The sequence below is a fragment of the Elephas maximus genome, chromosome 9 (assembly GCF_024166365.1).
Source record: "Elephas maximus indicus isolate mEleMax1 chromosome 9, mEleMax1 primary haplotype, whole genome shotgun sequence".
In the NCBI taxonomy this organism is placed as follows: Eukaryota; Metazoa; Chordata; class Mammalia; order Proboscidea; family Elephantidae; genus Elephas; species Elephas maximus.
The window spans coordinates 88,923,276-88,936,406 of NC_064827.1; the positions used below are offsets into that span (position 1 = coordinate 88,923,276).

The following is a 13,131-nucleotide window of genomic DNA, read 5'->3' on the forward strand; positions in this document are numbered from 1 at the left end:
ACTGATAATTTAGTGATCTTTCAAGTGTCACTTGATTTCTCCATGTCTCTGTGAAATGAAGTTATTGAGCTAGAAGAACACGAAGCTCTTTTCTGGCTCTGACATTTTCTGGTTAAGTGAATTTGGGATGACTGAACATTGAACACAAATACTAAGCCTTGGGCTTTTAAGTCTGCTAATCCTTTCCATTGAATTCATGTGGGCTGAGTCCCAGAATCAATCATTAAGCAACCAATGTCATTGTGGGCTCCTGGGCTGAATCTGAAACCAGCCTTTTCTGTTTGTTGCTCACTTAGTCCTGCTGTCCCTGACAATTAGCTTGAAGGTTAATCATGATGACTGGCAACTCAGGATGAAAGGCAGTTGAGTTCATTTAATTAGAACTAACCCTATGTTGGCATTAATGTATTTAAATGTCTAATCTCTAAGCCAAGTTGTTTGCTCACATTCTTCTCCACCCTGTTCACTCTTTGATGATGAATTTCAACCTTTATCTCAAGGGAGTGTTTAAAAAAAAAAAAAAAAGATGGAAGAGAGGGACAAACCACACTGTCTGAAGAAAACTAAGGGGTCCTAAGTGAGGAGTCCCTGAGTAGTGCAAATGGTTAGCAGGCTTGGTCAGAGTTTCGAGTCCACGCAGAGGTGCCTACTCAGGGATCTACTTCTGAAAAATCAGTTATGAATCACCTAATGAAGCACAGTTCTTCTCACAGCTCACATATGGGGTTGCCATGAGTAAAGGTCAACGTGACGACAACTGACAGGGGCGAATTATCCAATAGGCAAGATAAGCATGGTGGTTACCTTGCTTACCAGATCATCTGTAGTACAGATTAGTAAATATGCACAAGTAAACCCAGTCATTACGAGTCGGAATCAACTCAACAGTGGTGGATTTGGTTTTGGTTTTTTTAAGTTCATGTTCACCTTGCTTACTGGGTCATCCATCCCTGTCAGGGACTGTAAATTTGAAAAAAGGCTTTGATTCTGTAGGAAAGAGCTGTGGGGTTGGGAAAGAGATGCCAGCCATACCTAGAAGCAGAATCTTTGATGTGGTGAAATAAATGTGAAATGGTCACTAGAGATGACCTGGTAAGCAAAGTAAGCACTATGCTTACCTTGTCTATTGGATAATCTGCTCCTGACAACTGGTTAACTATTAGCCTAAAAGTTAGAACAGAGGATGACGGAGAGAAGGTCTTGTAAAAGACACAAAGTCAAGGCCAAGAGAAGGATACCTTGGCGCCTATAAGAAACTTTAATGTTTTTGTTGATGCTATTATTAATTCCAAGACATTGGTCAGTAGATTGGTAACCTTTATCAGGTACTTGTTATGTCAAAAGGTCGGCAGTCTGAACCCACCAGGTGCTCCTTGGAAACTCTATGGGACAGTTCTACTCTGTCGTATAGGGTCACTATGAGTAAGAATCAGCTCTATGGCAATGGGTTTTTTTTTTTTTTTTAGGGACACTGCTAAGCATTTTACAAATGTTATTTCATTTAATAGAATAACCCCATTAAATAGGCACCATTATTAATTCCTTTTTACAACTAAAGAAACTAACTTAGGGACTTTGAGTAATTTGTCCCAAATCCCAAGGCCTGTGAGTACAGAACTTTTGTAACCAGACTGCTGGGTTCCAAAGCACCATGTGATTATAGAGAGTATTATATTGCTTCTCAAAATTTAATTGCCGCCGTAATCTTTTGGATGATTAGTGTATGAGAAAGGTTTAGTAATTCACCTTAGATCATACAACTAGGGAGTGGTGGAACCAGAATTTATTACCTTTTAATTTCAAAGATCAAGATCTTTCTACTATATGTACTTTGGAAGGGAAGTCATTTAAAGTGTTTCTATGTGGCTAATAAAAGTGGCTAAGGGATTAGAAACTAATGGAAATTAAGGTTGTCAAATGTCATCAAAATGTATGCAACCTAAATGTTATCAAGAAAAAAAATATTCAAATCAGTAAGCTAGGAAATGATATAACTAAGGGCAATATTGCAGAAATACACACAGGGGTAGACAGACATCCCCAAGAGAAACATAACTTGTCTTCAAAATTGTCCAAGGAGAAGATACATTATTTTTTTCAGCCTCCATAAATATTGTCATCTTGTTTATCATGGTAGTAGATGGTTAATAACCACATTTTGACATGATGTATTTATTCTTTAAAACCATTCAGCCCCCTTTACTCTGGTTCTTAGTTAACTCAAGAACTCTCTGAACTAAGTTTGGTATGTGCCTTAGGTTTTCCTCTCAGGCCAAGGCTGTACCAGCCAATCTGATTGAATATTAGTTCCATCTCATTTATATTCTCATTATTAAATAACATTAAAACAAAAGGAAACCATGATAACTAAATGTAATATGTAACACTGGAGTAAGACTTGGATCATGGAAAAAAATTCCATAAAGAACATTAATAGGGTAACTGGGGAAAATTGAAAAAAAGATTATGTATTATATACTAGTATTTTGTCGATGTTAAATCTCCTGAATTAGATAATTGTACTGTCCTGTGAAAAAAATCTAGAAAATCTAGGAAAAAAATCTAGAAAAAAAAATCATGCTGAAGTATTTTGGGGTAAAGGGACATGATGTTTGAAAGTAATGCTCAACTCTCTCAAGAAAAAAAATGTTATTAATGTAGAGAATAAGAGTGACAAAGCAAATGTAGGTAAATGTCAAAAATTAGTGAATAAAGGAGCTATTATTATATCTCCTATAAAAGTTTGAAATTATTATTTTATAATAAAACTAAAAAAATCAGTTGCCAGTTTTATCGGTACTGTGTTTTCATATTGAATATACTTTTCAAGACAAGGATTGATCACTCCTTAAGAAAGTGACTTGACAAAATAAAAACCAAATCCTAAAACTCTGGCGAAATCTCTTCAGGATAGTACAGTTGAGTCTTCTATGAACATATCTGTGAAATTCAAAAATAACCAATTATTTTTAACTAAATGCTTCTGAAAGTAGTCAACACAATTGTTAACTAATGTAAACGTACCAAAAGAGTTGCTATCTCTTCGGCACAGACATTTCATCAAGAGATAAAGCTGACTTTCTAGGGATTTGGGAACTACCCAGATGTCTGTGGATGTGACTATTTTCTCTCTGGGATACATGCAGCACCAGGAACCCGAGGGCCAGTTAAGAGACATGATTTAGAGCTGGCCCAAGCATCCACAGAGAGTTTTGTGGACTTGTCAGAGAGACACCATTTCTACTCTTCTACAGAATGTCAATGTGAGAACTGGGCTGCTTCCCTCTTATTCCTGTCTTGACTCAGGATGATATCTTCCAGAGTCCCAGAGTCCCAGGGTGCTACCCAGAAAGCTTTTCATCCCTCCTGGCCATGACAGAATTTTGGTATCCAGGAAATTTTGGCATCATCTCCTTCACTCTCAAAATGGGAAGGCTCAAAACAGCTTTAGAAAACTCAACAACCCAAAAGTAAATAATCAAATGAAACTCTGATTGGGATCTTGTGGTTCGTGTGAAAATGTAACTTGGTTATTCTGTCATACCTCCCCCAAACCACCAAAAGAAAAGAGTTTAGTTGTTGGCGCGTTGTGTAGGATTGCACTGCTAAAAGTCCAGTGAAATGAGATCCTAAAAAGAATTATATGTGCTGTCCAGAGAAAGAAGTCTTTTGGGTTTATCACTCCCTTTGAAACAAATCATACAAAGAAGTGGCTAAAATTCTGAGTTGGCTCTGTGAAACTGTCTCATAAGGATTTAAGAAAAAAAAAATATCTATTTCTCCTTGGCTATTTCCAGTTTTTTTTAACCTATTTCTCCTTGTATTTGTTGTGAAAATTGGAAAAAAAATAGACAGATATTTGGAAACCCATATATTTGGAAAGCCCTAACATCGTCTCTGCCTGAACAAGTTACACCCAACTTCTGTGACTTAGTTTGATTTTTGTTGAGATGAAAACACTTCCTACCATGTGGCTATTGAGGGCAATGAGATCGTACCTACTAAGACTACAGAACTGAATTCTTCATGATAAAGATCCTTCCTATATTTCCTTTAGCACAGATGCTATTAAGATATTCTTTAACTTACTAAAGTCAGGGCTTTAGGATTTATTGCCAATATGGCTTTAGAAGTTGGAGGTAAAGAAGTACAAATAATGTCGAGAGGTTCAGAATGAGCCAATATAAAACAGATAATTTTCTGTTTAATCCTGCAATGTCTTATTTATACAACAGGGATTTCATTTTTAAATATTTAAACTTGCTTCTGGCTTTTGTCTTGCTCTGTGTTCGGCTCTCTTTGTGATACATTTAAAACCGTTCTGGTGGGGTGCCATTACAATATTAACTTGTCTGCTTATTAATTTATTTGTACGTGATTTTAAACAAATCTTTGAAAAAGGTGGACGTGGTCTGGTTTTAGGAAAACACAACCCTCTTCTGTATTTGGATATTTTTCTTTCTCAACGTCCAAACTTCTGTCATTTTTTCTCTAAGGTTTTGATTCCTCCAGTTTTCAAAATAGTAATTATGTTCTACATCTTAAAGATAGTCCAGACTGCAAATGTTATAGGCCCACACAAGTTTGAGAAGATATTTTAATTGGAGTTATAATTATTTAAGGTCAAAGAAGCTAATGAATTTCATTGTCTAGTGAGTTTAGTTTGTTCTCAGATGGTGGTACTCGACTGTGACTGCTAACGTTGTGTTCTAACAGCACTAGCACTGAAGTATCTGCAAATGTAAAACAACAAACTTGATTATTTTTATAGAAAACTGAATCTGAAAAAAAATTATGCTAAAAATTGTTGTTGTTAACTGCCGTTGAGGTGGCCCCTGATGCACAGCAACCCTGCGCGGAGTGGAACAAAACACTACCTGGTCCTGTGCCTTCCCCATGATTGGTTTTGGATCAGGCAGGTGTAATCCATTGGTTTTCACTGGCTGCTTTTCAGCAGTAGATTGCCAGGCCTTTCTTCCTAGCCCATCTTAGTCTGGAAGCTCCACTGAAACCTGTTCAGCATCAAAACAACATGCAAGCCCCGCTGACAGGCGAGTGGTAGATTGCATGTAGTGCATTGGCCGGGAATTGAACCTGAGTCTCATACATGGAAAGCGAGAATTCTACTACCGAACCACCAATGATCTCCTATATCCTAAAAATTAATTGGCTTAAATTTTACATTAATGATCTAAGACTGTTTCAGAATATATATAGTAACACACAAATAGGTGCCTTGGTGGTGCAGTGGTCAAGCAATTGGCCGCTAACAAAAAGTTTGGCAGTTTGAACTCACCAGCCACTCTGTGGGAGAAAAGTGTGGCAGTCTGCTTCTGTAAAGATTACAGACTTGGAAACCCTCTGGGGCAGTTTTACTCTGTCTTACAGGGTCATTATGAGTCGGAATCGACTGGATGGCAATGGGTATGGAAATACACAATTATACTTGATTTCACTTGAGCGTCTCACTTCATAAAGGAAGAATGGGAGCACCAACAGAACCTCTTTGTATGAGGACATGAGTATGTAAGTATGGGCCAGCCAATTTCACAAAAAGGGCATTTTTCTGACTGTTCCCTTTTGGTGCTGAGCTTTCTCCTCAGAGCAGTCAGCGATACCTCGTTGCATAAAGTAGCATCTTCCCACATGTGGATGGGGAAAAGCAAGTTCTCTGGTTGCATACATTTGGGAAGCACTCTACCAAACAAACCAAGTTGCAGGGCTTCTCAGAACCTTGGCTATGTTAATATGCACTTTGATACTTCAGTAAGGAAAATATACAGGATTTTCCAAGGTTTTTTTGGTTGTTGTTGTTCATTTCCTCCTAATGGAAGATGTCCTGAACGACTATGTTGAGAGACTCTTTCCTTTTTATTTATTGTAAACCTGCTGTGGGTTTATATTACCTTTACCCGAAGTAATTTGGTCTTCGCCCTTGTTTCCTGAGAGATAACTCTAAACCCTTGGTATTTCCTGAGTAATTGAGGTGCCTTTGTTCTCTATAAGCCTCCAGACTACCTCTGAGAGTTTATCCTAAGGAACTGACTCAGTTAGGGGCTGACCGGTGAAAAAGACCACCATATGCTATCAGCTGACCAACCTCAGGGGAGGTGGGTTGATTCAATCAATTACGAATACATAATGAGGCCCTAATAAACGCTTTGACATGGAAGCTCCATGGGCTTTGGTTGGTGAAAGATGTCCATGTGAGTGGGAGGGTCACGTGTCCTTTTTTGGGACATGAAGCTTTGCATTGGGAACCCTCCCAGATCCTGCCCTGCCTTCGTTTGTATCATTTTTCCTATAATAAGATTATAATTGTTTAAGTATGGCACTTTTCATGAGTCCTGTGAGTTGTTCTAGTGCACTATTGAACCCAAGAGAGTAGTGGAGCAAACTGTTCAGAAGTGAGGGGGTGCTGAGGATCCCCGAGTTGACAGCAGATATCCTGAAGGGGATAGTAGGAAAACCCCAAATTTGAAGCCAGAAGGTAAGAAGCGAGGGTGTCATTGGGACTCCCAAAACTGCAGCTGGGGTATGAAGTCTTGGGCCTACTTACAGTCTGGAGGTTTGTGTCTTTTAACTTGTGAGACCTGACCTAGCTCCAAGGGCTTCTGATCAGAGGAAGAAGTGCTACACGGGCAGTTTGTAGCAGAGAAATAGAAAGTGGGGATTTGGATTTACGTTCATTATTCTCCTCATACCTGCTCATCAGTAAGGCTCCTATTCAGTCAAATTTCCTTCACAAGGTCATTCCCTATTTCCACAGTTAGATTCCATTACTACCCTGTTGGTAAATTACTGGGCTCATATTGTTCTTAGAATTCTCATTTCCATTCTACTGCCTTCCTTTCCTTTTTGGGACTGTGTATTTCTTCACCATGAAAGCATCTTGAGATAATAGACCATCCACTGTCATCTGTTTGGTACAACACCTAACATAGCCTCCAGAACTCGTAGGTACTCAATAAGATATTTGCTGATTGACTAAAGCCATTCATCTCAAATGTGAAAACAAGGGTCTTCAAGAGTTTCTCAGCAAAGTGAAATATGTTTCCTCAGGAGTGTAAAATATGTTTCTTCACCCTTTTGAGAATGGGTGGATTAGGCCTTTATTTTTAAAGCCATCTTTATGCTCAATTTAACTGTAATACCGCTTTTGAGTGACAGGGAAAATAAATCACCAAAACCAGAACTCTGCTTAAAGAATTCAGACTTAACAAGAATCATGCAAGGTTGTTTTTATTGAGGTTTATATTCAGATTACAGCTAAGTATTTCATGCATTACTTCTCTTGACAGACAGACAGCACATTCTAGGAAACATTTCAAGAGACAGCAATGATTTCACAACTACTGAGCACAGAGCACCCCTACTTGCAGTTAACATGTATGTTAAGTACTTCAAGGGATTGTTAAGGAAAAGATGCTAAATGACAACTGGTCCTCCTCTAGAAAATGATTATCCTGGACAAGTAGCTACAAAGAAAAGAGCTATTCGGATGATTACAGAGCTAGAGAGATCTTTCTTCCAAATCTGTTCTATTTATTTAGGACAGGAATTAGGGTCCCATATCACAAGGCAAATGAATCTTTCAGAAAAAGCTAGATGTCAAGTTTTCTATGTGCAATATTAATGCTAACATGATTTACTTATTTTAAAAAAAATCAAGGATAGAAGTTTTGGATGTAAACTCCGCTATTATCAACGACTGTAGGAGATGCTTAGCAGTTGAAATTTCTTCTCTTCCCTCTCATTGTTTTCTTTACGAATTCTTCTGGGAAATTTTCATCGTGACTGTCTTGACTTCTGTGTATTCATGTAAGCCATATTCTCCCCTAGAGAGAGGCAGGGGGGCATAGAGAGAATTTAGCACAGCAAACAAATGTACTTTGCAGTCCATGATTTGGTACAAGTTAGTTCTTGCTTATCTGGCTAGAGTCAATGGAAAATATATGCAGAGCACAAAGGAATTTGAAATAGTGACTAGTCAACCATAAGATATCTGGCCTTACAGAAATCCTTCCGTGAGGCACATTCTTGCATTTTAAATAATCATGGACTCTGAGTTGACCGTCACAGAAATCACCCGTTCCTTACATTGTTCTACTTGACTATAAAAGAGCTGACCACTGAAGTTAGCCACGAAAGATGGTTCGGTCCAACAAGAATTTCTCTAATTTCTATTTAGAATCAAATAAGTAAGACAGATACAGTACAAGAGGAGAAGTGGTAATATATAATCACCCAAGAGAAGTACAGTAAAACTCTACGCTCAAGTACGGCTTGTATGTACCATGTGTGACGGGCACAGAAGTTGTGAGATGGTGGAAAATGGACCTTGCTTCTCTTCTCCTGCTCAGGAGTGCCAACATGCCCTCTTATGGCTTCAAAAATATGTTTTCTCCCTGTCATTTTAACAATATATTTTATTTTTGGCAAAACAAAAACCTGACCTTTATTGTTAGCTTTGAAAAATATGATGATGATGATAGGTATTATTTTGCTAATAGATTGGCTTAAATTCAGACCTTTGGGCTTTTTGCAGTTGTTAGATTTTTCCCCTTTATGCAATCTCTTCAATACCCTGCAATCTGCTTATAAAACTTTTGAGTCCAAAATCCAAGTCAACCAATTTGAACTCCGGCACCTTGTTATCAATTATCTTTATGGGGACCTCCTACCAGTTTTGGAAGCTGACTTCAATTTTCCCTTTGTGGAGGAGATAACAAAAAAGGATTGGGCTAAATTATTCTCTTTATTGTTTTGATGAGAGGATCAAATTACTGTACATAAACGTACTCCTAAAATGATAAAACCCATGCACATGTAGGCTTAAAGAAGAAAAAGATCTTAATCCTTTTTACCCCTCCCTCCTTGTGATGCAGACAGGTATGCAGAAGACACCTTTTCTCCTGGGTAACCTAATCCCCTTACACGGAGTAGTTTCTTGGCCAATTGAACTGCTGAAAATGCCTTCTAAAAGCTGCAATGAGCATGCTCTCTAAAGGAATTAAAGGGCTTAGCCTCAGTTGTCTGAAATCCATTAAAGTATAAAATTTAACCAGTATTTTAGCTCAACGAGTTACATAAATTAACTCACGAATTTTGCCAACAGGTTTTTTTACTGTATTTTGAGTTAATGGACACTTGAAACTCTCAAAAGAGTAATAAGTGTGATTATTGTCATACCTGGGTTAAAATAGGTCCTGCTGCTTAGTATTCCTATGTACACACATATATATTTATGATATAATATAAAAACATTCATTTGTATTTTTCTTTCTCTTACTAGTCAATGAGTTACTAGATCAGTGCTTCTAGAATCTTCAGTGCATAAATCACCTGGGATCTTATTAAGATGAAGATTCGGCTTCAGCAGGATTGGGGTGAAGCCTGAGACTCTGCATTGCTAACAAACTCCCACATAATGCCCCGTATTCCCCAACCAGGGACCACACTGGGAATCTGGTATTAACAAGTTACATCTGTTTTTCATTCTGTACCCAGCACTGAGCCTGGCACTAATTAAGTGGGCACAGAAATAATGTGCCCTGAATTGACCTGGCAAATACAATCAGGAAAAAAAATACTCATTTGAGTTCTCCGTATAAGCCCAGTCACATACCCCTTCTATACTCTCCTTTTCTGAAAGGAGCAGCAGGAAAAAAGGATCTTGTGAGGTTCTGAGAATAAATTCAGCTTGAAATGGCATAGTAGCAAAGTCTCAAGTATCTTACGTTAATCTAAGTGAAAATTAGGTCAGTCACTCAAAGAGAGGAATCTCTGCCATTGAACTTGTTCTGGTGCCAGCACCGTGATCAGATATGAAAAATCCAGTTTTGGGCACTGTGTCACCATCAAACCCATTTGGGGTCTGCACATCACCCTCTGTGGCTGTTTCAGGACTCTGCTCCCAGCTGATCTATTCTGCCTTTCTACCTTTGAAGACAAATTGTAATTGAACTCTCCCAGATCAGTTGAGGTTAGTGCTTCAGTGATTCTCTTTGAACACCTTGCAATAAATGACTTGTTTATTAAGTTTGTCAAATTTGGTTTCAGGTGGACTTTGACTATAGCACTCTCAGCTGGAATTATTGAAGTAAAAAATTGCAGCATAACCTTTTCCTTCGTGTCTTAAAGAAGAGAATGATCAATACCCACAGTCCAGATGTTTAGGAAATTACTGATGGCTGAATTCTGTTTTCAGTCCTTCTTTTTGATTTCCTTGTGCCTCAAAGTTAAAGTCTGGCCAAATTTTATTCGACCTAACTGACATGTGTGGCCTACTTTAGTTATTTAGTCCTTTTGATTATGTTACTTTTAATACTCCCAGATAGAACTGTTAGATAGCTGGGCCAGCAATGAACAACCTTTCACAGAGATCTGAACTTTGTTCTAGCTTTTTGTGCAAAGTACTTAGTTCAGCCAAGGGATTCTCCAATAAAGAACATTATAAAGAAAAGGAAGTAAGGAAGGAATCCCCGCTTTGTTGTAATTCCATGCATTATGTCATTTAACTCAAAGCCTTCTCAAGAGAAGTGTCAACATCTCCATTTTGAACATGGAGAAAAAAACAGAGGCTCCAATTTTAGGTAAATTGAACCGGGTTGTGCGTCAAGCAAGCAGGGGAGCCAGGAGTCAAATTCAGGTGTGTGAGGCTCCAAAGCTTACTTCCTCTACAATATCATGTAATTTTTATTGCCTGATCATTTGCCTCTCTACCTCTCCACCAAGATTTTAAAGATATCCATGGCTTTTCACTGCTCCACTAATAAAATACTAATAAAATACCAACCAACTGGCTTAAGTTTAGGACTTCTTAATCTGTTTCATATTTAACTCTGAAATCATGCTTCCCATATCCATAGATCCAACCAACCAACCAAACTCAAAAGTCCCCTCAACATGCCACAAATAATGTTCCTTCTAAGTACGTCCTCTTCTCTACTTATTAAAGTCTTAGATCAAGTCCCATTCCTTCTGTGAGGTCTTCTCTTACTCTATTAACTGCCGTTAAGTTTTTATCCACTGAATTCTCACTGGGTTAGAACCATAGAATCTTAAAACCTAAAAAGGATCGTAGAGGCCTTAAACTTCTTTCTCCAATACCCATTTCCACCCACAATCCCTGACTAATGAACACTGAGGGTCAGAGGGATGTCATACTACCCTCAGGTAATGCCTAAGTTTTCTGTCCTTCAATACTTTGCATTACAGATTAATTGCTTTTCTGCTTCCATGAGGTATGGATTTTCTATTACTACACATTTCAAGGAGCCCTCGTGGTATAGTGGTAAAACTGCTTGGCTGCTAGCCGAAAGGTCAGTAGTTCAAACCCATCAGCCACTCTGTGGGAAAAACATGTGGCAGTCTGCTTCCATAAAGATTATAGTATTAGAAACCCTATGGGGAAGTTCTACTCTATCCTATAGTGTCACTATGAGTCGGAGTTGACTAGACAGCAATGAGTTACTATATATTTCATAGTTAGTGCAGGTTCTTTTGTACTATCTTTTTTACATATCCTCCTGCCACCACAGTTTTGTGGGTATTATATTTCTAGGGTACCTACCCGTTCCCATCGAATTGATTCTGACTCATAGCTACCCTATAGGACAGTATAGAAACACCCCATAAAGTTTCCAAGGATGTAATTTTTACTGAAGCTGACTGCCACATCTTTCTCCTGAGGAACAGCTGGTGGGTTTAAACCACCAGCCTTTCAGTTAGCAGCTGAGCATTTAACCACTACCCACCAGGGCTCCTTTCTAGAGTTCTCTGGACCGTGTGTAATAGAAAGTACTTAAATGTATATTGAAGAAGAGGTTGGCTCCACAAAGATACTTGTTTCATGATAATTTAGTTGATTTATTAAGATAATGAAGTACATGGCTATTTAATGTATTCATGACCTTTGGAAACTTGAGAAAGCCACCTTTTTGTTTGCTATTTAAGAAACAGGCAGCTTCAGTATGTTTGATTCTACAAAGTTTGTACCTGATGTGTCTTTTTCTTCATGGCTTCTTAATGTATCAGTAAGTATAAGAAAAGCTTTAAAAAATCAAATGGCCAAAATTCAGTGAACAAAATTAACCAAGGATATGGCTTGCCTTCTGTACTGGATGGCAATGGGTTTGGTTTTTTGGTTTTGGTGCACATTAAAAAATATCTATATATCCTGGTTTCAAAAGTAATTGAGAGTGTATAAATGCATTTTTATACATATTTTCAATCTAGTCATGACTATAAAATATATTGCTTTCTTAGTAAAATTTCACTTTAGATTTTAGTACCAAAAATTATTCATTCAGATAAATCAAAATTTTTGAATACACATCAATAATATTTCAACAAATGAGAATCACTTGCCTTATACTGAAAGTTTTTTGAAATAAAGGCACCTAATAAAAAAAAAAATTTTTTTTTTTTTTAATTTGCTTACTTGGAGTCCTGATGGCACAGTGGCTAAGAGCTTGGCTGTTAACCAAAAGGTCAACAGTTTAAGTCCACCAAACACTCCTTGGAAATCCTATTGGGCAGTTCTACTCTGTGCTATAGGGTCATATGAGGTTATGAGTTGGAATTGACTCAAATTTTTTTTAATTTACTTATTTAAGAGTTATAGGCACTTATATTTGCACACTTCTTATAATCGTCAGTTTATAGTTTCCATCCCTTTTCTGAAAATGGTTCCCAAATAGATTTACATTCATATATAAAACAAACAGTTCTAAAAGCAGAAACATCTTTTAATCACTCGTGTAAAGTGCCTAATGTGGTCACTTGTGAAGAGTAGGACCTTAATAAATTATATTTCCCTTCTACCATCACCTTTTTGAACCTATTGGTTAAAAGCAGCATCCAATAAACTATTCGGTGGTCTGGATCTCCAAAAAAGAATAAAGGCAAACTTTATTTAAGAAGATGACTCTGCATTAATTCCCTAGGAGTGGCAAGCATTTTTATGAATATAAGTGCTTATTTTAACAGAAGGGTATTCTTACAGTTCTCGTCCATTTCCAGACATCTTGAATCCCCCAAAGGGGCACTGGGCAGTTACCACACTATAGCAATTCACCCTGAAAAGAAAGGAGGTCCATTATAACAAATACTTAACCTATGAAATGA

At 37.7% G+C, this 13,131-nt stretch overlaps 1 protein-coding gene across 2 annotated transcripts in view; it reads right to left on the reverse strand.

Moving 5' to 3' along the window:
* Positions 1-7,230: 7,230 nt before the first annotated feature.
* Positions 7,231-13,131, reverse strand: part of LOC126083318 (aldehyde dehydrogenase 1A1) — a 169,003-nt gene continuing 163,102 nt past the window's right edge. For both annotated transcript variants that reach the window (XM_049896928.1, XM_049896927.1), the window contains exons 13-14: positions 13,008-13,082; positions 7,231-7,838 (exon numbers count right to left, since the gene is read on the reverse strand). In XM_049896928.1, coding sequence (XP_049752885.1) covers positions 7,766-7,838; positions 13,008-13,082 — 148 coding nt within the window. In that variant the 3' untranslated portion in view covers positions 7,231-7,765. The remainder of the gene's footprint in view (positions 7,839-13,007; positions 13,083-13,131) is intronic.